Source organism: Phaenicophaeus curvirostris, chromosome 3, assembly GCF_032191515.1.
Source record: "Phaenicophaeus curvirostris isolate KB17595 chromosome 3, BPBGC_Pcur_1.0, whole genome shotgun sequence".
Lineage (NCBI taxonomy): Eukaryota > Metazoa > Chordata > Aves > Cuculiformes > Cuculidae > Phaenicophaeus > Phaenicophaeus curvirostris.
In genome coordinates, this window is record NC_091394.1 from 74,280,670 (window position 1) to 74,308,187 (window position 27,518).

At 40.8% G+C, this 27,518-nt stretch overlaps 1 protein-coding gene across 1 annotated transcript; it reads right to left on the reverse strand.

Annotated features, from left to right (window-relative positions):
• Nucleotides 1-333: 333 nt before the first annotated feature.
• Nucleotides 334-27,518, reverse strand: CDH17 (cadherin 17). Its single transcript, XM_069854368.1, has 18 exons — nt 27,416-27,518; nt 24,472-24,541; nt 21,614-21,712; nt 20,844-20,981; nt 19,213-19,351; nt 17,857-18,015; nt 17,064-17,263; nt 15,208-15,339; nt 14,194-14,344; nt 13,758-13,973; nt 12,410-12,486; nt 11,062-11,253; nt 9,628-9,872; nt 7,622-7,752; nt 6,265-6,498; nt 4,418-4,534; nt 4,195-4,311; nt 334-845 (listed from the first exon to the last, which is right to left on the reverse strand). Exons 2-18 carry the CDS (start codon nt 24,514-24,516, stop codon nt 733-735), a joined length of 2,505 nt encoding a protein of 834 aa, XP_069710469.1. The 5' UTR covers nt 24,517-24,541; nt 27,416-27,518; the 3' UTR covers nt 334-732.

The window sequence follows — 27,518 nt, forward strand, 5'->3', positions numbered from 1 at the left end:
GACACTAAAACCTTTAAAGAACATTTTTATTCTTATCTCATGTATAGGGGCCAAAAAAAATATTTGCAATAGTATCATAAAACAGCATATTACCCCACTTCACACAACTCAGCATGTATCTTTTAGCTTAGAAACTGTAATGAAAGGCCTTGGTACTTCACAAACTGGTTATAATCTGTGGATATCAAAAATGAAAAACTGAAATGTCACATTGCTAGTGAATCCTACTAACACAAATTCACCAGTGTAATGTAAGCAGGCGTGATCCTGGGCAAGAGCTCCTTTGCTGAAAGTCAGAGGCACTCCTGCAACTTCATGAGACATCTTCAAATGTAGTGCAGGACTTTACTTCCCATTCTGCTATTCAGTAACTCATCAAGATGGGAAGAGCCAGAGATGTGCAATTAGATAAAACTTAGTCCTCTTGATATTCCATATTTACTTCAGCTGCCAAGCAGAGAAGGCTGGTCACATGTATTGGTCCTTGCAGGAACACAGCATTTGGTGTTGTCATGAGTTAACACTTCAGCTGATATTCTTATTAATGGCTGCTGCTGAAGTGTACGTATGTTTTTTGTTTCATAACTAAAAAATACCACCTACAAATGTGAGGCCAAAACCCTACGAGCCTGTGTTTGCATGTTTGTATCCTCAGATTGTGATTGTACACTTCTGAGCTTTGGGAGCCTTCCTTTCCAGCTCAAAGTGCATTTTTGTCTCTCGACGAAAGAGTCATATAGCCAGTCTGCTGAGTTCAGACATACCTTTTGCATCTTTTTGATGACTCTTCGTTTCATTTTGCTGTTTGTATTTCATGTGAAGAAATACACCCACTACAATGAAAACTGAAAAACAGAGAGTGTTCATCAGTAAAGGAAAGAGAAAGTTTTCTGAAATGGTATTTCAGCAAAGAATTTGACACTCACACTGCAATATCCATACTACTTCACCTCCTAAACAGACAGAAATGGTTTTGGGGAATGACCATGCAGAATTGGACCAAGACTGTGTTCAGGGATCTGAGGCACTGGTGGGCAGGATCAGATGCATCAGGGCTCAAGAGGCTTTCCCCAAAGGAGAATTTCTTCTCTAGGATCTGAACAGATGGCAAAGTGTCTTTTTTAAAGCCCCCTTCCTTTGAGCAGTGATCAGTCATTTTTGTCTTGAATTGTAGTCCCTGATTGTTTGGGGTTTTTTACCCTATGGAACGGCAATTCTACCACAGCAAAGCTGGGATTATTGACAGCAAAATTGTTCTTCAGGAATGTCTTGGTATGAGTTAGGAATAGGTGATGGAGCCCAGAGATTTATGCACTTATGGCTGAGAATGAGATTTTCTTCTGGCCTGGATTAGAAGTGGTTATACCCTTTATCATCACTTGTTATTTGCAACCTGAGGTGTCTAGATGTCTTCATATACATACGTACATATATATGTATATGTACAAATCAAATACGCATATTATATGTGTATATATTGGATCTTTTTAAATTATGGTGAGCTCGTTAACACTGTATGCATATTTATTTCCTCTTTATCAGTGTTTATCTATCACCTTCAACATCTGTTTGTTTCTGTGCCTGTGCCTGTTCCTGTTCCTGTGTACATACAGTGCTCAGCTACTCTTCTTGCTCCATTCATTGGTCTCAGTTTCTGCATTTATGTAGCTGTTCTTATTTTACATTAATATTTCTGGTATATGAGTAGTTAATCAAGGAATATTGTGAATATCTGCCACGTGTTATTTATTCTCTCATCCTTTTCTCAATGGAAGAAATACCTTCCAGGAGAGAGATTGTCTTAATGAAAGAGTTTCTCCCATCAAAATGCATTGGCTGAGGGTTTGGGGTGTAGCTCTTGTTCAGTTGTATTCTGTTTTCCAGTGTCTTTTCTTTTAAAGAAAGTAAGATTACAGAGAATACTTGCTCTTGGAAAGAAAGTTGTTGAGGTCTGAGCACTTAGCTCATGCAGAAATTCATCTGATATCAGACAGGCCCCAAGACATGGCTGTTCTTAAGGTTATATCTTTTGAACTTCAGGGCTAAACTCAATGTTTGTAATCTCCCCAGGTTTCATAAAATCTGAGAATACTTCTCATCACTTTTTCCTTGCCCATATCTGATCCCTGTTAAACCCATTACAGTCATTCCCACTTGATTTTGCCTTTACAGTGAATATAACTTGCTATTGAAAAAACCTGCATACTCATTGCAGGAAATATTTTAAAAATCATTTATGGGTTACATACATTGTACTTCTTGAAAGTCATAAAGCAGTAGCAACTTTTACTGTGCTTTCTGAAGTTGACCATCTCTGTTGTAATGAAAATATATTCACTTAATGTGGCATTATAGTAAGAGACAGATCAGACTAAGGCATTGTGCAGAAATAACTGATGTGAGAAGCTTGAATGGAGATCATAAAGATGCAGTTTGAGGGGTTTCTTTGTCAATAACATGGTCTGAGTATGGCTTCTTCCATTTTAAGTTCTTTGATTTTTTTTTCTCTTTTTATCTTCAAAAGACAAATACATGCATCGCATATGTGTTGGCACTTTCTCTTGGTTTAGGGTTTTATGCAGTACAAAAGAAAAGTCAAGACAGAGCTTTGGCTTTGTCTTTTTAGGTACTGAACTTATTCTTGGGGGCTCATCCTCTTTTCTTTTAGAATTGAAGTAATGCTAACTTACATAAGTTCTTGGGTTTTTTTCTCTTTTATCCTCTAATTTCATCCAGCTCTCTTGAACATGAGGTCTGTAATGTATTTAATTACTTTTCTTTTATTTTCACCATGGGTCTTTCACACTTCCTCCCCTCTCTACAGCTGAGTCACAGTTTCCCATTCTGGCTCTTGTGACCATCACATTTAAAAATCACATGGGACCGAGCATTGAATTCTTCTTGCACTTCACTTCCTAGGAGACTGGGTCCCATCAACAGTCATCGTCACTGCTTTTACATTTCCATTGCTAAAGATAATACTGAAGGAACTAGAGAATGTTACCATAGGAACCCTCTTGATCATCTGCCAAAGGACTTGGGAGTCTGGAGAGGTTCCTGCTGACTGAAAGCTAGCAAATGTTGTTCCAATCTACACAAAAGGCGTAAGGGAAGACCCAGGGAACTACAGACCTGTTAGTCTGATCACAGATCCTTGAAAAATTATGGAGATCATACTGAAAGGCATCTAAAGACTAATGCAATCATGAGGCGCAGTCAACATGGAGAAAAGGAGGATAAGGGATGATCTCATTGCTCTCTACAGCTTCCTGTAGAGGGGAAGTAGAGGGAGATGTTGGTCTCTTGTCCCTGGTATTCAGTGACAGGACATGTGAAACGGTTCAAAGCTGTGCCGGGGAAGTTCAGTCTAGACATTAGGATGTGTTTCTTCACCAAAAGGGTAGTCAAACCCTGGCTTCCTAGAGAGGTGGTCGATGCCACAAGTCTGTCAGTGTTTAAGAGATGTTTGGAGAATGCCCTTAACAACATACTTTAACTTTTGAGCACCTCTGAAGTGACCAGACAGTTGGACTAGGTGGTGGTCGTAGGTCTCTTATAATTGAAATAATCTGCTCTCCTCTCCTTTATTCTGTATCAAGAAGGATTTTGTCTTGTTCTGGAAAATGTTTTGTGCTACTTGTTGAAGTTGCATCAGCTCGTGCCTATAAGAACTTAATATTGTTCATCTACCACTTTAAAATATAACTGTACTTTGCTCATGTAAATGTCTGTTTCCCATAGCTCAAAGCAATTCTCCATATGAAAAACGGAAACCTACAACACTGATACAGGTGAATAAAATTGTAACTGTAAGCTACAGGTACAGATACTGTAAGCAAGACATCTCTGAATGCTTCACTGTTTTCACTTTTATCTGGAAGACCAAAACAAGGCTTCAATCTCTTCTGTTACACAGAAAAGGCAGTTTGTAGCAATGAAGCGACAATATGCTACAAGTGCAGCATTTTCTTCTGTCACAGCTGTTTAATGTGACATTGAACATGCATACAGAATCACAGGCCGAAGAAAGCTGTTCCTACGACAACAACTTACAAGTCTGCAGGAAACATGAGATCTTTCCTCTCTTGCTCATTCTGCGACATTTGTTCACCCAACAAGGGAATCGGTGCTAGAAATACAGAAGCACCATCATATCTCAGGGACCTGGCTTCATATCAACCAAGAGTTACCTACCAATAATAAGCACGACCCCAAGAAGAATCCCAACTGCCTGCCCAGTGCTTGGCAAGGAGTGCTCTCGCTGTACTTCAACAAAACATGACTTTTCACTTGAACACTTGCAGATGTTTACTGCAAAAAGAAACGCAATGAGGTTAAAGAGAAGTTTAGTAGTCCAGTTTGGTTATTCATAAATGTAACCCTTGTCTTGAAATAAATGCTTCTGTGCACAGTATACCTTCAAGATTTACTTTTCCTTCCAAAGGTGGTTTTCCGTTGTCATTAATTATTACTGGAACATGATACACCTTCTCTTCAAAGTTAGTGTGTTTCGGGGAGAGGTAAGCGTGAGTGGCTGTAAGTAGGAAATAGGATATTCATGTCAGCACAAAAAAAACGAAATTTAGCTTAACATTCATACAGCTGCAAATGCTCATTTTTAAGGCTGTTTTGCCTATGACAGTAGTTCCTGTTTTCCCTGACATCTTCCCAAGTCTCATTGGTGTGCAGACATTAAGTCAAAAGGGGCTATCTGAGTGCTAGTCTGACCTTCAACACAATATGGTCAGAGAATATTCTTCCTAATTTCTACAGCAGATCAAACCTGATCTCGGGTATTGGGACCCTGATAATATGACATCTAAACCAAGAATAATGCCCCATATTCGTGGAAGTCATAACCAAATTAAATTGTTCCGAAGATGACTTAGAAGGACATGACCCTTCGAGCACACTTACAAAGTCACATCTAAGACTCTTTAAAACTTGGAAAAGTAAGACTAGAACAGTCATTGGGATCAGACCACTGGTCTATTGATGTCAGTATCTTGTCTCTAGAATAAGTGGAGATAACAATAAAAAAACAAGAATTTTGTTTTCTCCTAATTCTCTCCCAGCTTTCAACCATTTACGGCTCAGGGAATTCTTGAGCGAGATGTAATTTGCACATCCATATTTACTGAACTACACAGGTCTTAGCAAAAAACCTCTTTGGAAAACCACATATGAATTCCTTTCACTGCAAGAGCTGGCCATTTACTCCAACTCCTAAACGTTAATTTGTAATTTATCCTTTTAAAACTCATCCCTTTCATATTGTGACAACCCAGCTTTCTCTGTTGGGACATTAAATCGAATGTCTTTGTCCAGGTTTTGATTGTGATAGAGTAAATTTTCTTCTGAACAGCTGCTGTGAGATTTAGCATGAGAATAACATTGATAACATATTCTGTTTTAGTTGTTGCCAGGTAATGCTGATGCTTGGCTGGGATAAGGTTAATTTTCTTTGTATCAGCTGCTGTGATTTAAAGTTGCTATGAAATGAATGTTGATAATACACTGATTATTTTAGTTGTTGCTAAGAAATCAAAGACTTTTTCAGTTTCCTGTACCCTGCTAGTGAGCAGGTATACAAGAAGCTGGGAGGGACAATAGCCAGCCAGCTGACCCAAGCTCTTCAAAGAGCTGTTTGATACCATATTAACATCATGCTTAATATATAAATTGGAAGTTGGCCAGAGGCCAAGGTTCAGTGCTTGGGGCTTGATGCTTGAGGGCAGGCTGGATCTCAGTCATTGGGTATTGAACAGTTCACTGCACATTACTTGTTTTGTATGTTCCGTTAAAACTACAACAGTCTCTTAAAACTTCAGTCCAGTTCTATTGGCCAAGCCCTTATCCATGTGCTTATCGACCCCTTTCAAAGAACTCCAGTAGGTTTGTGCCCACAAATTCCCTTTGCACACGAAATGTCAGGCATAGACAGTTTGAAAACTGTTCTAGTTCTTTGGGAGAACTGATTTGCATTCATATAAGCACACAGTATATTTTATTCTTACATGTTTCTTCTATCATAAGCACTAGTGAAATATTTGCTTGCAAAGTATTAGATGTCATCTCTTTAAAAATAATGACTTAATGTGTTCAAATAAATACATGTCAAAATGCATGTAATTTCTCAACAATCTATTTTTTTCTACATGGAATACTGGATATGAAATAGTAGGAGACATTCAATATGTCTTTATATTTACCAGAGTACTTAGAGAGTCCTAAACGATTATAAGAACAACTTTATTAACTTACCATTGACTTTTGAGATTTTCCAATTTTTTCTTGTATTCGTATCATCCATGAGAGAAAAAGTAAATGTTGAAAAATACCACTGTTTGTCATCATCAGTTGCTTGAATTAAAGCTCTCTCTCCTCCAATGAGTGGGTGGCAGAAGAAAGGATAGTCCTTAGCTAACCGTGGAGGGTTGTCATTCACATCACGTAACTGTAGTACCAAAGTTACTTTGGATTTCTGAGCAGCCTTATCTGTAGAGTTTAACGGAATACAAAGTCAGATGCATGTCCTGGACTTACACACCGCATTCTTGACCTTGCAGGGATTGTGTAGGTACATCATCAGGCAGGCAATGAAAGGTGCTACTCCATGTGCAGGTCGGGACTCTTGATAGCTGCCACTACTTTTTTAAAAATATGGGGTTTTTTACCCCAGATCTTGCTAACTGTGGAACACCAGCAAGTGAAAGGGAGGTGTATAGACCATGGTATCTAGTAGGCAGCCACATACAAGGTGACCAGTGTTCTTTGGAGCATTCTTAAGCAAGAAACTTCTTAAGTTTCCAATCTGTCTTTTATATATAAATAATGCAAGTCAATATTCTGCCTTGGGATGAGACAAGCTGCCTAAGAAGAGCTTTCAGAGCTCTGCCATTTCTCCAGCCTGTTTCTCCAGGGACAACCCCACTCCCATTTCAGTGCTCAAGGAAGCACTCCTTTTTCCTAACATATAGAAACTGTGTCTTTGCCCATATCCCCCAAAGCGGTAGCCAGCGTTATTTTTTATCTGTGTTTAATAAAAGAAATCTAGATTGCGACTCATTCAATCGGATATAGTCCAGAGTTTTTAACCCTATTATATGTAGATCACTCAGTGAAATCTCCCCAGATGAAAGAATCTGAAAGATTCTAACAGCTGGAACTAGAAATGTATTTCAGACTAACTAGTGTATTAGTTTTATTCACAATAAAATGAAATTCTGTAGAAGGTTATAAGTTGCTCTCCAGATGTGTTTTCAGGAAGCCTAAACATATCTACGAGACTAAAATCTTTATAGCAATAGAGGAAAAAACAGCAGAAAATGTTGATGCTGAAAACACTGAAGAAATTCTAACCTTTTCTATATGCCATATAAACAAATATAATGGTGTATGATAGCTAACTTCATGAAAACTGTTTTAATCCTCATTATCTGCACACAGATTTCTTTTAAGAAAGTTAAATTCTTAAGAAATATATACTTCATATATACAGGATACGTCACATGTTCCTGTATGTTTTGCGGGTTCAGTCATACAGAGTATGGTAATTCCTCATAGAACAGTAAGAACAGGGGATTCCTCTGTGTGTATGTGTAATTGTAGCATTGCTTACTTTGCTCTGATGCAACAACATGAACTGAGTATATTTCTTGCTGTTCTCGATCCAAAGCGGAAGCGGTGTATATCTGCCCAGTCACTGAATCAATCCTCAGCCATTTCCTCACATCACCTTCTAAAGAGTATCTTTGGAAAGAAATTTTTTAAAAGCCACACAATATTATTCCAAATCAGGAAAAACTGCTGACAAAATACATACTTCTTCATTGATTTTAGGCAAGCGGGTTGATTACAATTGTGCTCAAAGAGAGAGTTCTTGGAAGAGCCCCTGTACTACAGCCAATGAAGAGAGACAGGCAGAGGAAGGGGAGGCCAAACCATTGAGAATAAGGAGAGAGCAGAACTGTTGGAACACCACTGCTCCTCCAGCCTGTGTACTGCAACTCCACTTCTCTCCTAACTGGGAAACCTGGGGCATCTCTGAGCTTTTGGTCCACATTGTTCCAATCCCATGTCCTTCTCTCCCCATTACATCTCCCACACCTTGGTTTTGATGAGAACACAAGCCAAAGGCTGGAAGGAGAGGGAGCAGTGCAGCCATGCGCTGTTTTTTTTTTTTGATTTGCACGGGGACAGGATACCGAGGAAGACTACAGTGGACATTTGCGGCCAGTCTGAAGCAGCATGTAATTATCAGGGCAGCCTTGGAACAGAGAGTGCTTGAAACATCACCACATAACTGCCTTTATATTATTGTTCAAAAAAACTCCAAGGTCTCTGAGTATTTACTTACACAAATTTATCCATGAACATATGACCCAGTTAAAGCACAGGCATTTGCTTGAGTAGACGTGACCTGACCTTCTCATTCAATGCTTTGTTCTTTCCGTTACCGCTTGCATAAAAAACAGCATGCTGGCATACTTGTGCAACTTTTTATACTTTTTATTTTATGTCCTTTAACCTATTTTTTACTAGAAATGTTGTTTATATAAATACAAATTCCTGTCATCTGTCTCTGTCATCATCCTCCAGAGCTTCTGGACTACGTGGCTCACGTGGCTCACTGTCAAACCAGTTTGACAGAAGGCCAAACATGCTATGTTCCCAAAAGGAAGTGGAAAATAGAAAGCCAGATGAGGAAACCTCTGGGAATAAAAATCCATGGGAAGCCTAACAGTCATATTCTGCATTAACTAGTTGGTCTTTCACTTAATTTTAGTTAATTTCAAGGATTGTTGAGTGGGAATTGAAGGGGAAAACAACTCTTGTTTTGGGTTGATCTGTTCAGCATGGCAGCTGGGAATCGTGCAGCAAGAGCCACAAATAACTTGTCTATCTGAGTCTACTGCCTGAGGTACATTTGCACCATGCAACACAGCACTTTGCATAGATACATGAGCTCACAGAGACTCAAGATGTCTTGACCATACAACATAGCATTGAGCTACTAAATGAGGCAGACTGAGGTTTTGCATTCCACTCATAAAAATAGAAGCTGTCTTGCACAGAGCTTTGCATCTGCAGTGGAAGCAAGCATATTGTCATTAGTAGTTGGAAAAGAAAATGAATTAGTTGTCAATTACAGAATTGAGCTTCACTACAGGTTGTGTATTTTGGTGGAGAAAAGACGTGTGGTTTCTCATGTGACAAGAAAAGCAGCTACTGTGCTGCAGGTTCCTAGAAGTATGCAGTGTATGCTTCATACTTTTGTCAGGACATTACAGGTACAGGACCCCTATTCTCAGAGCAGCTCTGCCTTTTTCCTGAAGACGTACATTAGTCTTCTTCCCTTTTAGTTTCCTGGTTCAAGGGCCTCACTACCAGATGCTTGTCACAACACAGAGAGAATATTGGTTTGAAAAGCACTGCCCAGCAGTCTGCTGCAGGAGGGTCACCAGCCACCAACTCAGCACACCTCCACTTTCTACTAGGAGATGAGACTTCAGTAAAGAAGTCTTTTCTGCATGCCAAATATTGAGTGTCTTTTCCTTGTACCTCTTTTAGAACAAATTAATGAATCCCGAATTCAATAAATAAATCATAGTCACTCGTTTTTACCGTACAGTATCCCCCTCAGGATCATAGGCTTCCACTGTCATGACCAGCGTATTGACAGGAATGTCTTCAGACACTTCTGCTTTGTAAACTGTCTTGTGGAAAACAGGTGGCTCATCCATATTTGTTACGAAAACTTTAACGAAGGTAAGGGAACTTGAGTTGTACTGCACGCCTGGCACCAATGGTTCGGGGTTGGTAGCACTGATCACCAGGTTGTACTCTGGAGCGGTTTCAAAATCAAGAGCCTGGATAAATTAGAAAAAAAAAAAAAAAGAAGGTGCTTTAAGCAACAGCCCTGCTGCTGCAGGGAGCTCCCATGGGAAACCAAAAAGTCTTTCTCTTCTCAAGGAGGGAGATTGCATCCCAAACACAGATAAAACAAGAGAGAGCAGTGAGAAGCAGAATGACACTGGGAACAGACACTTTAAATGAAACCATATGCCTGTTTGGAGACCTTGTCAGCAACTGTATTTCCTAATAATGTTGCCACCTGCCTGACAGAGTTTAATAACTATATCCTGTTTACAGCAATGGTATTTATAGCTCTGTATAAGAAGGCCTTGAGTGAAATCCAGATGACAAAAGTCATGCAAGGGTTCTTATGCCATGGATTTTCTCACAATTGTCTCCTTGGGAAAAAAAGTGGTGCTGAGGTTAAGCCTAAAGATGATCCACCAAATGTTGCATCTGCCTACCCTTGGCCCAGCCAGCAGCCGGCGAACTGGATGCAAACAACATGTCAACTCTTGGAAAATGAGTGAGAGATTGTCTGGTCCTATATTTCAAGCACCTTCAGAAGGCGAATTTCAAAGGAAGCGCACTTTTGCTATTGAAATTCATGCATGCAGCAGCAAGTGCTCTTTATATTGCTGTTTCCACCATTCAACATGTGGGATGTATCACCCACTGCAGCACACACTGACCTTGGCTTTGTTGTGGTTAATGTTTGTCTCATCAGGATCAAACTGCCTCTCCATCATGACATTGAGACATGCTGGTCTCACTTGTACCTCCCATTGCAAAAGCCACAAACAGCCCAAAGCACCAGCAAGGAGGAGGAGGAGGATCTGCCCAGTGACAGTCCATCACCATAACCACAGACCATGGAAGCATTTAACTGTCTTTCTCTTTTCTAGAAATGCTGCTGTAAAATCACTCAAATAATACTACATTTTTCTTGGTGGTGTATAAAGACCTATTTCATTAGCTAGCAGAAGACCCAGCAGAGGGAGCTTCCAGTGGCACTGGTAGGGGACAACAAAGGCAGGAGGATAGATGTGCCCCTGAACACAGGCGTAGCGCCTGAGCCCAAGAGTGGGGCATCCTGCAGTCTGCGCCATGATCACAGTGTCCTCACCTCACCACCAGCCCTCCCCCACAAATCATCACCAAGGCAGTTATATGTAAAGGAGAAGAATAAACCCATCTATTCACCTTGTTAATCCTGACAAACCCTCGGTTTGTTTCAGCATCTGTCTCTATGACGAATGTGTTGTTTGGATCGCCTTCCTTCACTTGGTAAATGATATAGGAGCTCCCTGTTGCAGGCTCATCTCCATCAGTTGCTTGAATTTCTAATATCACTGTTCCTGTTGGGAGATTTTCTGCAACAACTACACTGTCATACTGAAGAGAGAAAGGTCATTGAAACATGAGAAACTGAGCACCATCTGCAGATAAAAACCTGAGTTCTACAACAAGCTTGTGACCCGCAGCAGCTGTTTGAGGGAGGGAAATGGTGGGTGCACTTCACAGCAGAGACATAACCAGGTTAGAGGGATGCACAAAAATGTTAGTTAAGTGTCTTGCTGCAGTACAGGTGAGCTATCTAACTGCCCAGGGAAACTCATAGCTGCAAGATGGGCACTGCAGCCTCTGCAAAGTTACTGTGGTGCCCATTTTAGCCATATGTGTGTCAAAGATGATGGGACGGGGGTAAACTACTAGTACAGCAACAGTCCCAAATCTTTACCTCCTCTGTTGGAACTGATCTGAGTTCACACAACTCTCAACAGCAGTAGGCAATGCAGTCAGCAAAGCCCCAAACCCAACACAGCTTCCCCAAGAGGACACCTACACCTTATGGGCCAGACACCTCTGCTGAGCCCACTGCCTACAAGTATGGTTGGAGCTCAGGCACATAAGTGTAGATACTCCAGCCACTGCAGTGTCTGTAGGAAAGCTTGGGCCAGCAGGCAGAAGTCACAGAAGGTTTACAGGTCTCTCTGCCAGATGTCAGCACCTCCACCAGAGGAAGAGGCAAGAGCCTGACAGTCATTCCTGAATAAAGGGCCAACAGGCATGCATTTGGGCATGGTTCACTGGACCATTGTTTCTGGTTAAAGAAAATATAGCCTTTGATTTCCATTCACCTTCTGGCTTTTCTGGATATGTTAATATTGGAACCTGGGAGTTGTTAGCTTTTTTCCATTCAGCAATTTTAATTAATTTTAAATCCTTTTCTTTATCCTTTCCCTCCAGAACTTACATTCCTGAAATAAATTGCTTCAGTAGAATAATTTCTTTCCGTATACATAGTTTTCCACTGAATAAATTACTTAATATTTCAGAATTAACTGTGAATTATTCCCACTGTTACTGTATAGAAAAAACTTATATGCAGGCTTGCAGCAGCATTTTGCCTTTAGTTTCACTAGTGGATTGCTCTGTTACTTTTTCTGTATATGGCTGTTTTCCCATTGACATTCTACAGACATTGAACATATCTTCAAACATTTGTCAAAAGCTACCAGGACATAAAAATGGTGTTAAAAATACTCACCTGTGATTTTTCAAAGATGGGAATTTGATCATTGATGTCGATTACATGTATTTGCACATTACAGATTGTTTGGAATACTGCATGGAAAGAGAAAAAAACATCATGGCAACCTTTCTGCTGAAAATAACTGCCAAAAGGGTTCCCTGTGAGCAAAACCCAAGCAATACCCGATTGTTGTAAGCAGCACTTGACCTCGAATATCTCATAGTGAGTAATGTCATCCTCTTCCTTCTATTCACCTTCCAAATTTCTTCAGCACTATCCCATCCTGTTTCATTTCATTTCTCTCACTTTTTTGACCCTTTAACAGGACAACGATAGCTATGAATTGTATTAGCTTTCTCAATATCACTTTTGCATGCCAAAAAGCAAGCCCCAGGTTATTATGCTACCTTGTCCTCTTGGTGAGTTGTCAGACAATACCCTCATTTTCATTACAGCCAGACTTAAACTTCAGATCTATGTAAATCTAAATGTTGCTTGAGCAAGGGCACCCCTAGCAATGGGCGTCTGTGATTTTAAAAGCATATTCTGTCTGGTCACACACTATTCAAATGCAGCTGAATTTTAGTGTTTTACAGGCATGCTTCATGAACTGGAAGTTGAAGAATATTCTAAAAAATCCTGTTCAAATGGAATTCAAATAAACATTCAGAACAAACTGCCAACTTCTCTCCATGCAAGATTTTCATATTATCTGCTGGTGGGTCTCTTCCAACCTGGTTATTCTATGATTCTATGATTATGCTAATTGACTAACAGATACGTCACACTGCTTTCTTTACATGCCAATTTCTCCATCTATAAGTTTTGCCTGACTAGAAGGACAACAGCACAAAGATTTAAGCCTTAGTATGGAGTTTGGTTTCCTTTCCATTCAGTGAACCACAAAGGACTCCTGGGAACTTATCATAATGGACAAGATTCTTTTTGAAGATTAATTTCACCTCTTAATCTTTTAAAATGCGTTATGTGGACTCTCTGAGCAGCTGTGTTTAATTTCTCAATTTTTTTTTCAGTGAGTCCCTTTGAAAGATTTCGGGGGGGAACCACAATCATGATCTTAGTTTTTTTCCCCTGTGGAAGGAAATCTTTTACTGGACTACTTGTTAACAAGCTTCGCAGTTTATCCACAATCTGCCCTAGAGCTGGTTTCCTTCCATACTTGCAATATGAATCATGTTTAACCTCTCTATATCTCAAGAACAAGGCAGTACAATGCCAGATCCCAGTGCTGCTGCTGCTTCCTGTGAATTGTCTAGGTCCCCTCTCATCCTTTGGACTCCAAGCACTGAGGATGCCAGCATGAATGAAATCATTCCGATATATAACAGTGGGCATTGCATACCTGCATCTGTCACCAGCACCTTCAAGGTATAGTTGGATGCAATGCGCTTGTTTAACCTGCGAGTAATTAACTGCAAATCCCCAGTGTCTTGCTGAATATAGAACAGATTACTTTCAGGAACAGCAGGAACCTGACTTTCAATTTTGAACTGCAGACGAGAGTTCAGGGTGCCTTCCTCATCCATGTCGGTAGCACGGACTTTGCCAATATTACTCCCTGTGGCAGAGAGACCAGAGTCAGTCAGATAATGCAGTCATCCTGCTCCACCACAAAGGTACACACTGCTGACAGCGATATCAATACAAATAGTAGAGAAAGAAAGAGAAAGCTACATTTTACGCTTTGGGATTAGAATTTCTAGCTTTATTTCCACCCAGCTGGAAACAATATCAGGACCAGACTGATGTGTATAAATGAGTAGAAGCTGTTTTCTTACCTACACCTTCATTTTCTTGAACTTCAAGTACAGTGAGGGCCTGCTGGCACACAGGGGGATTGTCATTAATGTCTTCCACAATAATATGAATCTGCAAAGGCTTGTCCACCAGGTCTCCCACTTTATCTTTTGTGACCACAAAGAAAACATACTGCAATAAGAATATTGAGATCAGATGTGTTGAATGTCCACTGTGACAGTATTTTGCATTTAAAAGTGTGACTTGGGGAGCATTCCATGCAAATTAAATATCATTTTGTATGTTTGCTCTGTGTTTTCATTCTGTTAAATTCAGAACTTTCGATCACATCTTAGTGCCTGAGGTGCGAGTTCTCCAAAGAGCTTAAAAGTCCTGAATACTTCATGGCATTGTGAACTTGCTCTTGAAAAAAAATAATCAAGAAAATCAGAAATAACTCATTTTTCAACTTCACAAATTCATCTGTCACATACATAGATAGAATTCCTCCAGTATATCTGATCCCTGCCCTATTCTGTGCCCGAATTTCCTCCAAGAATGAAAGGAGACAGACAGGTTTCTGTCTAAAAGACCCCCAGTCAGGGAACTTCAGACAGTTGCAACTGCAAGTGAAATTCTGCTTCTGCTGTGGAGAGACTCCTAATGCCCCTGAGATCTGGAGTAGATCTGAAATTTCCGGATCTCCTGCCCTCCAGAAATGCCACTGCCAACCTCTTCAACATGCACCTACAATCCTGCCATGGTTGGTTCATGTTGTACATTATACATATGCTGTAAGCAGTGATTACTACTGCTAGACCCATGGAGAAATGTTGTAGGGTACCAAACTGAAGGCGCTTTACTGTGTAGAATATGAGTGTGCTTTCATATCTATAAAGTAATTCCCAAACAAAAATGACAAGAAATAAAGCTTTTCTTTCTTTGCTCCCCCACCCCTAATCCTTTCTAGTGAGCTTCCTAGTATTTAGTCCCACACCAATAATCATTTTGTGCTAAGGTATCTCCCATCGGTGAGGTTTTATGTGTTTACTTACAGAATCCTTTTCTTCCCTGTCCAATGGTTCAGTCACATAAATAACTCCTTTCTGATCAATGGAAAATGGGAGCCTGGGCAACTTTTCTTTTTCAAAAATGTCGTAAATTACATCTGCCTCGTTTGAGTGCACCTAAAAACACAAAAATAAGTCAGAATAGTAAGTTGGAAGTGTAGACTGAGATTTCACAAGGATCGTTTCCAGACCACAAATAAAAATGACTGCATTCCTGTTAGCTTCATAAATCAAAAGAATTAACAGTTTGGCAGGCTTTTGGGAGAAGATGCAGAAAACCAGACCGATAATCCACCTCTGCTCTCCGAATTGTTGTGGTGAAGTCTCCAGCTGTCCACCTGGGCTACAATGCATGTTTTCCTGGATGAGTTTTGGGATGTGGCGCTAAACAGTGATGCATGAGAAGAAAGCATTACATGTGCTTGAATGTCTTGGCACTAATTTATTCCATCTCCTTACACTGTCTATTCCTGCCTGTTGTTTTGGTTTATCTAATTCAGAGGTTTGTAACAACGAAACAAATATCCAGTACCTATCTGCACATATGGGTTTGAATGCTCTTTATATGGGTTTGAATGCTCTTTATATGCATCAAAGTCTGTGATGAAGGATCTTTAGGGAGACACTTCAGATTTAAAGTGAAATGCAGTAAAGAGACTGCCACATTAATGGAGTCAGTATTAATGTTTCTGGTTTAAACTATATATAGGCAACTGCATTTAATTTTCCCCTAGGCAGAATCAACATGTCATTGGCTGTGAAATCGATGTACACGTGACCCCAGAACAGAAGCACCATTGCATACTAGCTTTTCCTCCACCTGGTTTCACTCTGGACTTCCTCAACCTGTCACTGATGCCAGTGGGAATAGCACCAAGTCAGTTACCCTTGCAAAAGGGATCCAAAGAATCCTGACATGCCCATGGGATGACAGCACTGGGGATGTCAGTGCCAAGGCATTTTTCAAAATCAAATATTTCTTAAAGGCTGCTGGATTGTTGGTTGATATTTACGTATAGCATCACTACGGTTTTGCAGTTATTGGCAAAATATTTTTCATGTGAACTGTGAAAAGAGGAGTACTGTGGGGATGCAGGATGCTGAAGGAGAGCTTTTCAGTCCATCCTAGATACTTTTGAGATAGCAGGTCTTGCATAACACAAAACTGCTCACAGGAGATGTCCCTGAGTGCAGGGACACAACAGGGTTGCAGTGTAGTTTCTCCCCTGCCAGGCTCTTCTGTGGATGGAAGAAGCTAACCTCAAAGTAACTTTCAACAGGTTAGCTCTTGGTTTGCCCAAAGGGCCAGTGGTATAAGAGTGAGACTGGAGGTGCTCAAAGAAATCCATCGGGTGAGAAAAGTGGCACCTCTGCAGAGGCACTCAACTGCTATATGTCTGTCTGAGAGCTCCCTTGGGGTGTCTCAAGACCTTTGTCTTTCATTTTGTGCCAAACAGCCTGCCTTGCCCAGCACCCTTTTTCTTCCAGGTATTACACTGTAACAAAATTTCGGGGATGTTTCCTCTATACATATGATATTCTCACACCCAGACAGCGATAACAGCCTCTCCAACTGAGGAGCAAAGTCCAGTCACTCTGATGTTTGTATTGACTGTATCTCAGGCTCCTTCAAACCATTAACTTTCATACTAACAATAAGTTAATGAGACATGCACTAAAGATAATTTCCAAAGGACACCATATGAAAATAACTGGGAGGTGCCAAAGTCCTTCTGAAGAGCTTGATGTTGAACGCAGTGGGGGCACCTTCACGGTTACCTGTGAGAGAATTAGTCTGTGGCACTAAGGATTGGTGCAAGGAGCGGGGCCAAGGACCCTACCTGACTGATGCTGACAGGGTGGACCTGGGTTGAGTTTTCTTGGATACGGATGGTGCTGGGAGCTTTCCACAGGCTCTCCTTCACAGTGATGACCACATCAGCACTGCTGGTGAAAGCATTCGTTGTCATTCCTGCCATGTCCTTCACGGTGACAACAAGCGTGAAGGTGTCCTGCTTTTGAGGATCTAAGTAATAAGAACCTAGAGACAGAGGAAAGAGGCAAGTGAAATGAAGCAGAGGCTGTGAAGGTGGTTCATCTTCTCATTGCCTCCTACATGCACTATGCTGTTTCATCTGCTCCAGGCGCACTTCTTAGATGGGCCTCAGTGCCAGATCTCAGCAAGCCATTTCCTCTGTGCTGTGGTCTCGTGTTGTGTAGATGCATGACTGAACAACCCTCACTCCTGTTAAGCACTCGTTCATCTCGGCAGAAGAGAGAGGGTTTTAAAATCATTGCAGTTTAGTTGTTATATCATGGCAGGCTGAGTTTTCTCTGCACTCTTTGGTGTTACTGCTTTTGTATTTCAGGATTTCAAAGGAGAGAATTAATCCCAAGATATGACTTAGCATAGTCCTGAGTGCCAGAGATCTACCTCTCAATGTATTTTTAGAACCCAGTATCCATTTCTGCTGATTTCCCTTTAATCTGGTGGGAAAAAAGCAAAGTCCCTCAAAACCAGGGCCTCAGTGGAATATGTCAAAATGTAACATCAGAACTGTGTCATTGTTCTGTTCCTATGTACACCCAGGAACTCACACTTACTTTTTGACAAGCAAGAATCTTTTTACATACCCGTCCTACTGGGTGAGATTTCTCCAGTTACATTATTTATCTGGAAAAGCATTTCTGCATAAGGGTTGGGAAAATGATGGAGAATGCTGTATGTCAGCTGCGCATGGGGAGTTGTAGGATCATCGCGGTCAGTGGCATGGACGCGCATGAAGGGCTTGCCTGTTCAAAAAAAAAAAGTTGTAAGAGGAGACTGAAACCTCAGTACATAGTCCATCTGAGCAGAACTCTCAAGCCAAGACGGCAGCTTATGGGAAGTTCCTGTTGTTTCATAATGCATCTCTCATGGCAAGCTATGCTGGTATGTGGAAGTTACCTGGCCTGTATACCATCCCACAGGTGCCCTTCCACAACCTCTGCTTAGTGGGATCACAATAAGTGTGAAGAAAGTTGATGAAAGGAGGTGACAGAGCTAATTCAGAGACCTATCTATCACCCAGGAGTGCCTGCACCCAGAATGTAGCTCACTGGTATCCCTCTTTAACTACACTTTGCAGCCCTTCTACAAATCAGTTCAACCCAAAGCACCTTTAGAAAAATGCCCTACAGCTGTGACACAATTATAATTAAAGAAGCAATCATATCATGAAAAAAATACAGAAATGCACGATAGCCTTAGTGAATTTTTGCTTTTTAATCACCAATACAACATTCGGATCTTTTTGACCTGGATGCAGCTGAAGAATAGAGTAAAATATTACAGAATGGTTTTCTGAACACATGGAGCTTTATAGACATATTCTTTAAAGAAAGTTTCTTCTTGAATTAATTGGCACAATGCTAACAGCTGGCTGAGTCCTTTGTTCCATTTCCAAGATGTGGGTCCCAAACTGCTCTTCAACACTTTTCTGATGTCTGGACTCGATCACTGATATCTGTAATCTAAGACTCTCTCCTAAGTACTAAGGCTCACCTCACAATCTGAGCGGCATCAATCACAGTAAACACATACCCCATATCTACACGGGCCTTTTATTTCACTAGTGTGTAAATACATATTTTTAGAATTCTCTGTCTGTATAGTCTTCGTCAACATATAAACTTTAAACTCATTATAGAATAAGGTGTTTTTCAGTGCAAAGGAGAGGCCAGGAATATTTTCCTGTTAAGCGATACTTGCAAAGCACCAAATACCATGAAATATTTCTTATTAGACTCATTCCTTTACACCATACAGTGGTCACCTCTTTGCCCTTTCATTGTACTATACAGGCTCGTATCCTTGTTTTGTACAATCTTGTGGGAAGGAAAACTTATCTTTTTTCACCTTGTTGAAGTATAACACCCACTTTATCTTCCTGTTTAACTAATCTACCTAGCTTTCTATTAACTATAATGTTTAATTATTGTGAAAATTACCTGGACGGGAGTTCTGCCTTACTACTCCAGTATACTTCTGCTGGTCAAATTCTGGTGGGTTGTCATTGATATCCTCCACATATATTGTAACATTGTATGGACCCTCCACTACATTTCCATTTTCATCCAGACTTTCCACCTTGATTTTCAGTAAGAAGGAAAAGCAAAGAAATATTTCATGTAGATTTAGTAAAAGGCATAAATGAACATCAGGATGTCAAATGCCAAGTCATTCTTCGTGTGACACAAATCAGGTGAGAGCCATCACTGGGTGGCTCCATCAACAAGGACAAATTCACCACAATACCTCACTGACAATAATTCACCACAGTATATAATGCCAACCAAAAAGAATAACCTAATCCTGCTTCTGATGACACTTTTCAGAGGGCAATTTCTTACTTCCAGTCACAGTTGACAACTTGTATTTTTGCACAGTTTAGAATTCGTGCTTTTCTTTAAATAGAAGTAGATACTTGCTAAAGAACAAGGAGAAAACCCAACATGTTAGAGCATGATCAAATGTGCTATCATAAATATCGACTGGAAAAACAGGCTGATCTAAGTGTTTATAAAGAAAACTTACTTCTGATTACATTTTTCTTCCAAACTTTGAAGTACCAAGTCTATGTTATGTCTGTCAGACATAATATATATTTTGTTTACACATAATAGATCGAATCATTATAATTTATGCCTAACCAAGCATAGTTTTTCAGTTCTGTCACTACTTCTTTTCTGTAAAGGATTCCCAGACTTAGGGTTAATAACTTCTGAAGCTAGAAAATTGTTCTCTCTAATACCAGTCCAAGGGTGCTTTAGAGCTGAGAACGTGAAACTATGAAACCTGAAGTGCTAGATTTTTGATGGCTAGGTAAGGCTAGCTAAAACATCATCATGTACTTGGTCTGTTCAAATATTGATCCCCTCACGATTATCTTCTCAGTTGCTAGTACCTCAGAAAAAGACATCACTTTTGACACAGAATAAGAACACAAGGCTATGTTGAGGCCAGAAGATGACATATTTGCTGTCCCACTCTCAACAGTGTTTATGATGAAATTTTTATGAAGAGTTTAGTAGCAGGACAAGCACATTATGCTCTTTCCTCTCTTAGCCTCTGACACCCGCCAAACAGCTTTCTGCTGTTACCTAAGAGAGGCTAGATCTGTGCCTCCATGTCTAAATATCATTTACTCATTTGTCACTAAATAGATTATAATCTTTCTAAATAGACTACAACAGTTTATTTTCCCATGACAGATATGTAATTCACCTTATCAGTCTTCAGGGACAGCAAAATAATCTCATTCATGGGGCCAGATTTCACTCACAGTCAAGTATCCTTCTCATATTAGGAGAATTAAAGGATTGGTTTTGGCATAAAGATAATTTTTGTTGTATCAATGTAACCTTCATGTGCTAAGGAGCATTCTCCTGTGCAAAGTCTTTCAGAACCATAAAACCATGAGTCTTTCTACAAAGCTCAACACTGAAAATGAAAAAATGGTCTGTAAACACAGACAAATGAAAGAATTTGAAATTTCAACAGTTTTCTATTAATTTCAGGTTTACAAAAAAAAAAGCAAATATGAATAACCTCCCCTTCCTACTTTTCATTGGGTTTTTACCTGTAGCCTGTGCACTTTTTTGTCCTCCCAGTCAAGAGACCCATTTACATACAGAACGCCTGTCCTCGACACAATGTCAAGTATTCCATCTTTTTCACCAGTTGCTCTAAAACTCACAGCAGGTGGCTTAGACGTGAACTAGAACAAGAAAAAATCAGAGGGTAAATCATTCTTTTTTAGCATTTTCATCACAATCTAAATAATTTCATACTTTTGTGTCTTTTAAAATCTACTGCCAACAGCATGCTTCAAGGAGTCTACTCAAACAAATCTGTCTTCTGATCCTCAGCAGAGGAGTTTTCACATTATTTCCTGAATGCTCCAGGAAATCTCAACTGTGGTTTCTTTCCAAATCAAATGTCTGCTTTGAACAAGGCTTTGTCTGAGCACAGAAATGGAAAAAAATGACACATAGTCTCCATTTGCCTGACAGCTGGATCTGTCCTTCTGTGGTTATGGCTTTGGGAAGAAAACCTTGGAGCTGAGGAAAATGATGACACAAGTTACATGGAAACCTATTCTGTAGGAATGCAGATTTTATTAAGCCCTGTCTTAGGATATACTCTTAAAATGTGTTTGAGAGAAGGGGTTGTCTCCTGGTTTTTGCACGTAGGCTGTTGAGTTCCCTGACAGAGGAGTCAAAATTAATTTCAGATCCTCTTGGGGAACTGTTCTTCCCACCAGCACAGATGACAACACTGCCTGTGAGGTCAGAGTATGCAAACTATGGGGTTTTTGAAAAGAGTGGATACCAAGAGACAGATTATTACCTGGTAAACAAAGCGCACTCCTCCTCCTTCTGGAATAGAGAAATTCATGTCCTTCAGGGGCCCAGTTACATGCAGGTCCCTCAAGTTCTGGCACATAGCCTGTGAGAGAATGAGGAAGGGATGGAGGAAAGCAGCTGAGGGAATCTGTGGTCACCACACACTAACAACAGTTCTCCATTATTGAATCTCCTGAAACTTATTTTGCTGTAAGCATAATAGACGAGTCACTTGCTGGCTTGCACTGAACATCTCCAGGTTCTTTAGCACACATCCATTTAAAAAGCAGTGTTATTTATTAAGTAATTTGAAAACAAACATTTGGGTCCTGACCTTTTGTAAGTACTACACAGTTAAATGAGATTTGATCTATTTTCAAGAGCAAAAAGAAGCTTTAAAGAGCTGAAAGTAGACTGAGAGCAAGAGGAACTCCATAAAAGCATTGCTGGATCACCTCTGTGTCCCCAGCAGGACTAGCCATGTCCCATCCAGGAGCTGCACAGTCCTGTGGCCACAAGTGTGCCAGGACACTCAACGTCCCACCTGGGGATGGGGAGGGATTGGGGCTGAACCTCTTGTAATTTCCTCAATAAATACTAATCTTTTTTTAAGGCAAAAGGTGGTCCTCCTCAGGTCTCCTATCCCACCACCCTCAGTGCCCCTGTGACATGGGTAAGTCACTCAGTCCCTGTGCTTTCATCAGCTATATGTGAGTGTAAACCACAGCTTAGCAAACACATCCTGCTGATCTCTGGCTTATACCTCATGGTAAAAATGCTGTGTAAGTCTGCCTCAGCTTCTATTTTCTTCTTAATGGCTGTTTTCTTTTGGCAGTTCTTCTGTGAGTTTTACATGAGTTTTATAACCACTCTGTCACTAGTGTCCAAAGACCTCCAGACACACTCCTGCCCTTATGTTTCAGGGCTGTTCTTGCTTTCAAACAGAAAAAAGCAAAGCAAAAATCAGCCTCTCAGAGCAGCCCTTGCACACAAGGCACTTCAGCCAAAACAGTTCAGTTAATCTGTGTATTTCTTCAAAGGCCTTAAATACTTACTTGCATTGTCACCCTCCTCTTGCCAATGCTGAGGACCCACCCTTGCCTGAATTAGGGATCCATCACTTGGCTGCACAGGTAAAACTCATTATCTTCTCATGTGAAAATGGCTTTATTCTGCTTTACACATTCAGAATGCCATGACCACCCTGTCCATCACCCCACAGAATCGTGGTCTGGGAGCTCATTTTCACTGCTGCGTGACTTTTGCTCTGGATTTTGTCCTATTCTCACTGGGACAGCTATTTGGCCTCTCACGGAAAAGCACAGCATATACATTACCAACAAAAACTTAATCCTTGCTAAGTTCAGTGCAGTTTACCCTAAAGCACTGCTCTTTGAGTATGTCTGTCACAAGTGGTGTTTGAATAACAACAGAATCTGCTTAATAACACCTGTTGATGCTGCCAGTCTTACCTACAAGTGTTTGTGAATCTTTTCACAAACAGAAAAACTGGAATATTGTGAGAACTGATGAAGTGCAGGGGCATGAGGGGGGATACTAGCAAAACTGGTGACAGTAGAAGAAATATATCCAAAAGAGCCATGTAATAGGTACACCTATTATATAGGTGATATATTGTATACTAGGAAATTGTACTTTACAGCTACATTTCACTATTTTTGGTAAATGCTGACAGCTGACATCTGCCAGGGATACAATAGCAGGACCCTGGATCTGGATCTGACCTGCTACAGGTGTTCCTGTGTCACACTGCTGGGCATAGTTTGGCTCCCAGAGGTTTTTTCCAAGGCCATTTTGTGGAGGCGGTTTGCTTGGTCTTGTTCTTTGCCATGGAGGAACAAAGGCTGACACTATAAAGCCCAACAAGATCAAAGTGCAGGCTGTGAAGCAAGTAAGAGATATCTCTTCCTGTTGATTAAAATTACTTTATGTGGACCATAAATATTTCCAAACGTATGTCTACAGCATGAATCACTACTCAAGAGCCTGAAGGGGAAGAAAGTATTTTCTCCTTGGCCCGTAACTGGCTGCCATCCCTCTTGAAGACGGCTGTAACGGCTGTGGAATGTCTTCACAGGCGTTGGAATTGCCAAGGGCAGGAGCTTTTGAAACAGAGAGGGAAATGATGCTCACTACTGCACATCAACCCCTACCCCTCAAGAAGTTTCCTTATTTTGAGTTGTTTTTTTTTTTTAGACTTTGACTTATTTTTTATCTTTTCAGTTAATTTCAAATGTTAAATAGAAGCCACCACTGTAGCCTTTACAAACATCAGTCAATCTATTTGGTTTAATAGATGAGGTCCATAAATTGCATAATTAATACATTTCAGTTCCAGAAAAGCCTCTGAAAAACTATTCACATAGATGGAATAATGACGATAAATAATTAATATGCATGGTTTAAACTGTGCCATTATATGTCTTAGAACACATTTAATATGTCAGCACATGTATGGATTATAATAGACACAGACACACGATACCTATATCCTCACTGTTTGGTGATTTGTCACAGCATTTTAAAATCTTTTCTAGCCTGAAATCCACTTACTGGAAAAAGTCGTATCTAAGGAGGAATCACAAGAAGCAATATAGGTAAATTGGTTTCTTCTACATTTTTTTTACATTTATTTTTCTAATGATTGCCTTATCTCCTTAGCTTTTAGCTTTTTAACCCATGTCGGGGCTGTACTCCCACACCCAGTGTTGCAGCTGCTCTGACAGCAAACGCTGCCAGCCTGACGGGCAGACCGGAGTGCCCCATGGGTTAGAGTTTAGAGTTTCACAGGCAACCTTTGCCGTTTGCTCCCAGATAAATGAAGGAAAAGCTGTAACTCACCAAGTGAATGACAAGCAGAAAGTGAAGTCCATAGAGCTTAAACATGCTGGAATATACTTTACTTCAGCGCCTGCAAAGAAGAGGTGATAGGCACTTTAACCCCATAGAGCTGGTCCAAACTATTTGTGAATAAAAGCCACAGCTAAGCTTTCCCAAAGCTGTAGGGAGAGAGCAGTGGAGAAGTGAGCTCTGAAGGACCAGGGGCAGCTCTGCACACAGGAGACAAGACTGCTGATGTCCCTGGGCTGGCCTGGGACGTTGTGCCCATCAGGTCTCTCCCCAGTGACACAGCAGATACCACATGCTGTGAGAGCCTCAAACACCTGCCAGAGGTTGAAATTAGCACAAAACTTCAAATGGTGAAACCTCATTCACAGAATCACAGAATCACAGAATAACCAGGTTGGAAGAGACCCACCGGATCACCGAGTCCAACCGTTCCTACCAAACACTAAACCATATCCCTCAGCACCTCGTCCACCCATGCCTTAAACACCTCCAGGGAAGGTGACTCAACCACCTCCCTGGGCAGCCTGTTCCAGTGCCCAATGACCCTTTCTGTAAAGAATTTTTTCCTAACGTCTTAATCACGTCCTAACGTGATTCTGTGTCACATAAGTTCCACTTTCATTTCTGCTTTACTGAAGACAGCACCACAATTACAGGAAGGTGACATCATGGAAGGTGACTCTTTTGCAGGAAACATCCTGAGGCCTCTTTCTTCCAGTTACAAAAAAAACTCTTTTCAGTGTGCCTTGCAAAGGCAGAGGAAGCCAGAGCTCCTGCAACCCTTAAAAAACTACATTGCTACTAGAAATGAGATTTCCAAGTTCAAGGATCACTACCTTCCTCGAATTTAGAAAAAATACTGAGTACACACTGCCGTGACTAGTGTTACATCTTTCTGGAAAGTAGATGAGTTCCTCAAAAAGGAAATTATGCTTTCTCAGAACTTCTAGTTTTTTACAAAAAGGATGAGGCCAGTTCTGGAGGGAGGTGAAGCTGGCATATAGAGCTGCCGTGTTCAGTGGTGCTCCATGTTATGTGACTCACACCTACAGGAATGCTTCAGCCACCACAGCTCTGTCCCATAGAATCTTCTAGGGAGAAGGAGAGATAGCTTCCTCCAGATGTCTTCCTGCTTGGTCTCCCCATCATCCTTTTTTTGTCTCCCTACTTTTCTTTCCTAATGGCTGACCATAAAAGGGGACCTGTAAATACAGAAACTGCTACCCACACTGCTGTTCTCTCCAGCACTCATTTTAGGATGTGCCACAGGAATTTATCTAGCAAATCCCATTCTGAACAGAGTCTTATTGTGTGTACAATTACATTCTTTGAAATTACTGGGTGCTTTCCTTGGGCTGAAGCTAGCTGCATGGGTACTGGAAGAAAATAAATTGTCACTCCTTTGAAACTAGAAGCAATAAGGAAAATCATTAAAATTGACAGGATATGAGGGCTGAAGGTGAACCCCATGTAGATGCCCAGCAGCAATGCCTGCTGAGCTGGTCCTTCATTGCCCTGCCTGAAGCCAGAGCTGCTGACAGAGAAGACAGTTAGAACCTCCTGGGAAGACACTTTGAACCAAGATTGATGCTCATATTTCAGTTAGGTAGTTGATGGAAATTCATTCAGTTCCTCTGTCTGTACAACAGTCTCTCCGCTCTCCTTCTCCTGGTCTCTTCTGAAGACATTGGCCAGTTTCAGCCTCACTTAATAGCAAGGTGGGAACTTCAAAAAACTTTATTCCTTATTTATTTGGAGTGGCAGGTGGGACAGAGGACACAAAGGCATCCCCACCCCAAGGGTAAGGCTGTAATCTGTGCCCAGCACCGGCCTGCCTGGTTTCTCCTGCCCCTCCAGGGAGGCACATCTGTATGTGCCCCTCAGCCAGCTGCTGGTGGAGAGACACCAGGTAGCTAAAAGTGCCGAGGAAAGGTGGAAAGAGGTGAGGGAAAAGGGTGTGGGGTGCTCTGGGGATACTGTGGTTTGGATCCAGGGAAAAGAGAAGGAGGAAAACCTACTGCGATGAGCAGAAAGTTTAAGGAAGAAACGTGTTCAGCCTTGGTGTAGAGGACAGAAAATGGTGGAAAACGCACTCTTTCATGTGGCTGTGCAACTGCACTGTGTCTCGGACAGATTTCTCTGTCCAGATCCTACTTCAAAATGCAGCAGTGGAAATACAGCCATTTTGTATGTCATGGGTTTTCATGATAAGAACCTTTGCTGTTCCCTTCTCTTTTGATTTAAATATCATTCCCTAACATCATGCCATTTGCAGTCCTGGTTGCCAGGCTGGGATGAATGGCTTCATCAGCCCTTGACCATTCATTTTTGGCTGGAAGCTGCTACGAAGTCTCATGAACCACCACACTGCCGAGGATCAAAGCCCCCACATACATAAGCCCCCCTTTGTCACTCAGAATAGAGTTTCAGTGTAAATAAACAAAAGTTTTCCATAACAGACAGTTTCGCTATTAGAGTAAGATCAGCTTAGCTCAAAGCATATTTTTCCCTTCATTTCTTAGTTTCATCTCAATTATATATACCCCTACAAACCTCTTACAGTTCCCCTGCCTGCAGAGAAATCTCTAGGATAACCATCGTACAAATATCTCGGTGACTTTCAATAATAAACATTCAGAGAACAAAGAATTTTCCCAGAGGTTAAATATCAGTAACAATCACAAATATTTGGCCCCATGGGAAAAAAAGAAAAAAGTTGATTTGCTTTAAATTATTGGTTTCGGATGTTCAAATTCAGTAAAGAGAAAACAGAGGAAACTGATTCAAATCAAATACAAGCCAGACTAAACCTTAGCACAGCAGTCATCTGTTTCACAAGGACAGCAGAGTTCCTAAAGCTGCCAGAAAAGTCTTCAGCAAAACCCATGCTTCATCTTTTAAAACCTTCCCATGAAATGATAGTTAGATCCCTTACCTGTAACGTGGAAAGCTTATTTACTCTAAAAATGCTTCCTTCTTGCAGCTGTCGGAATCACCTTTGCACGGGTTGATATTGTCTGTCTCTGCTTCTCTACACA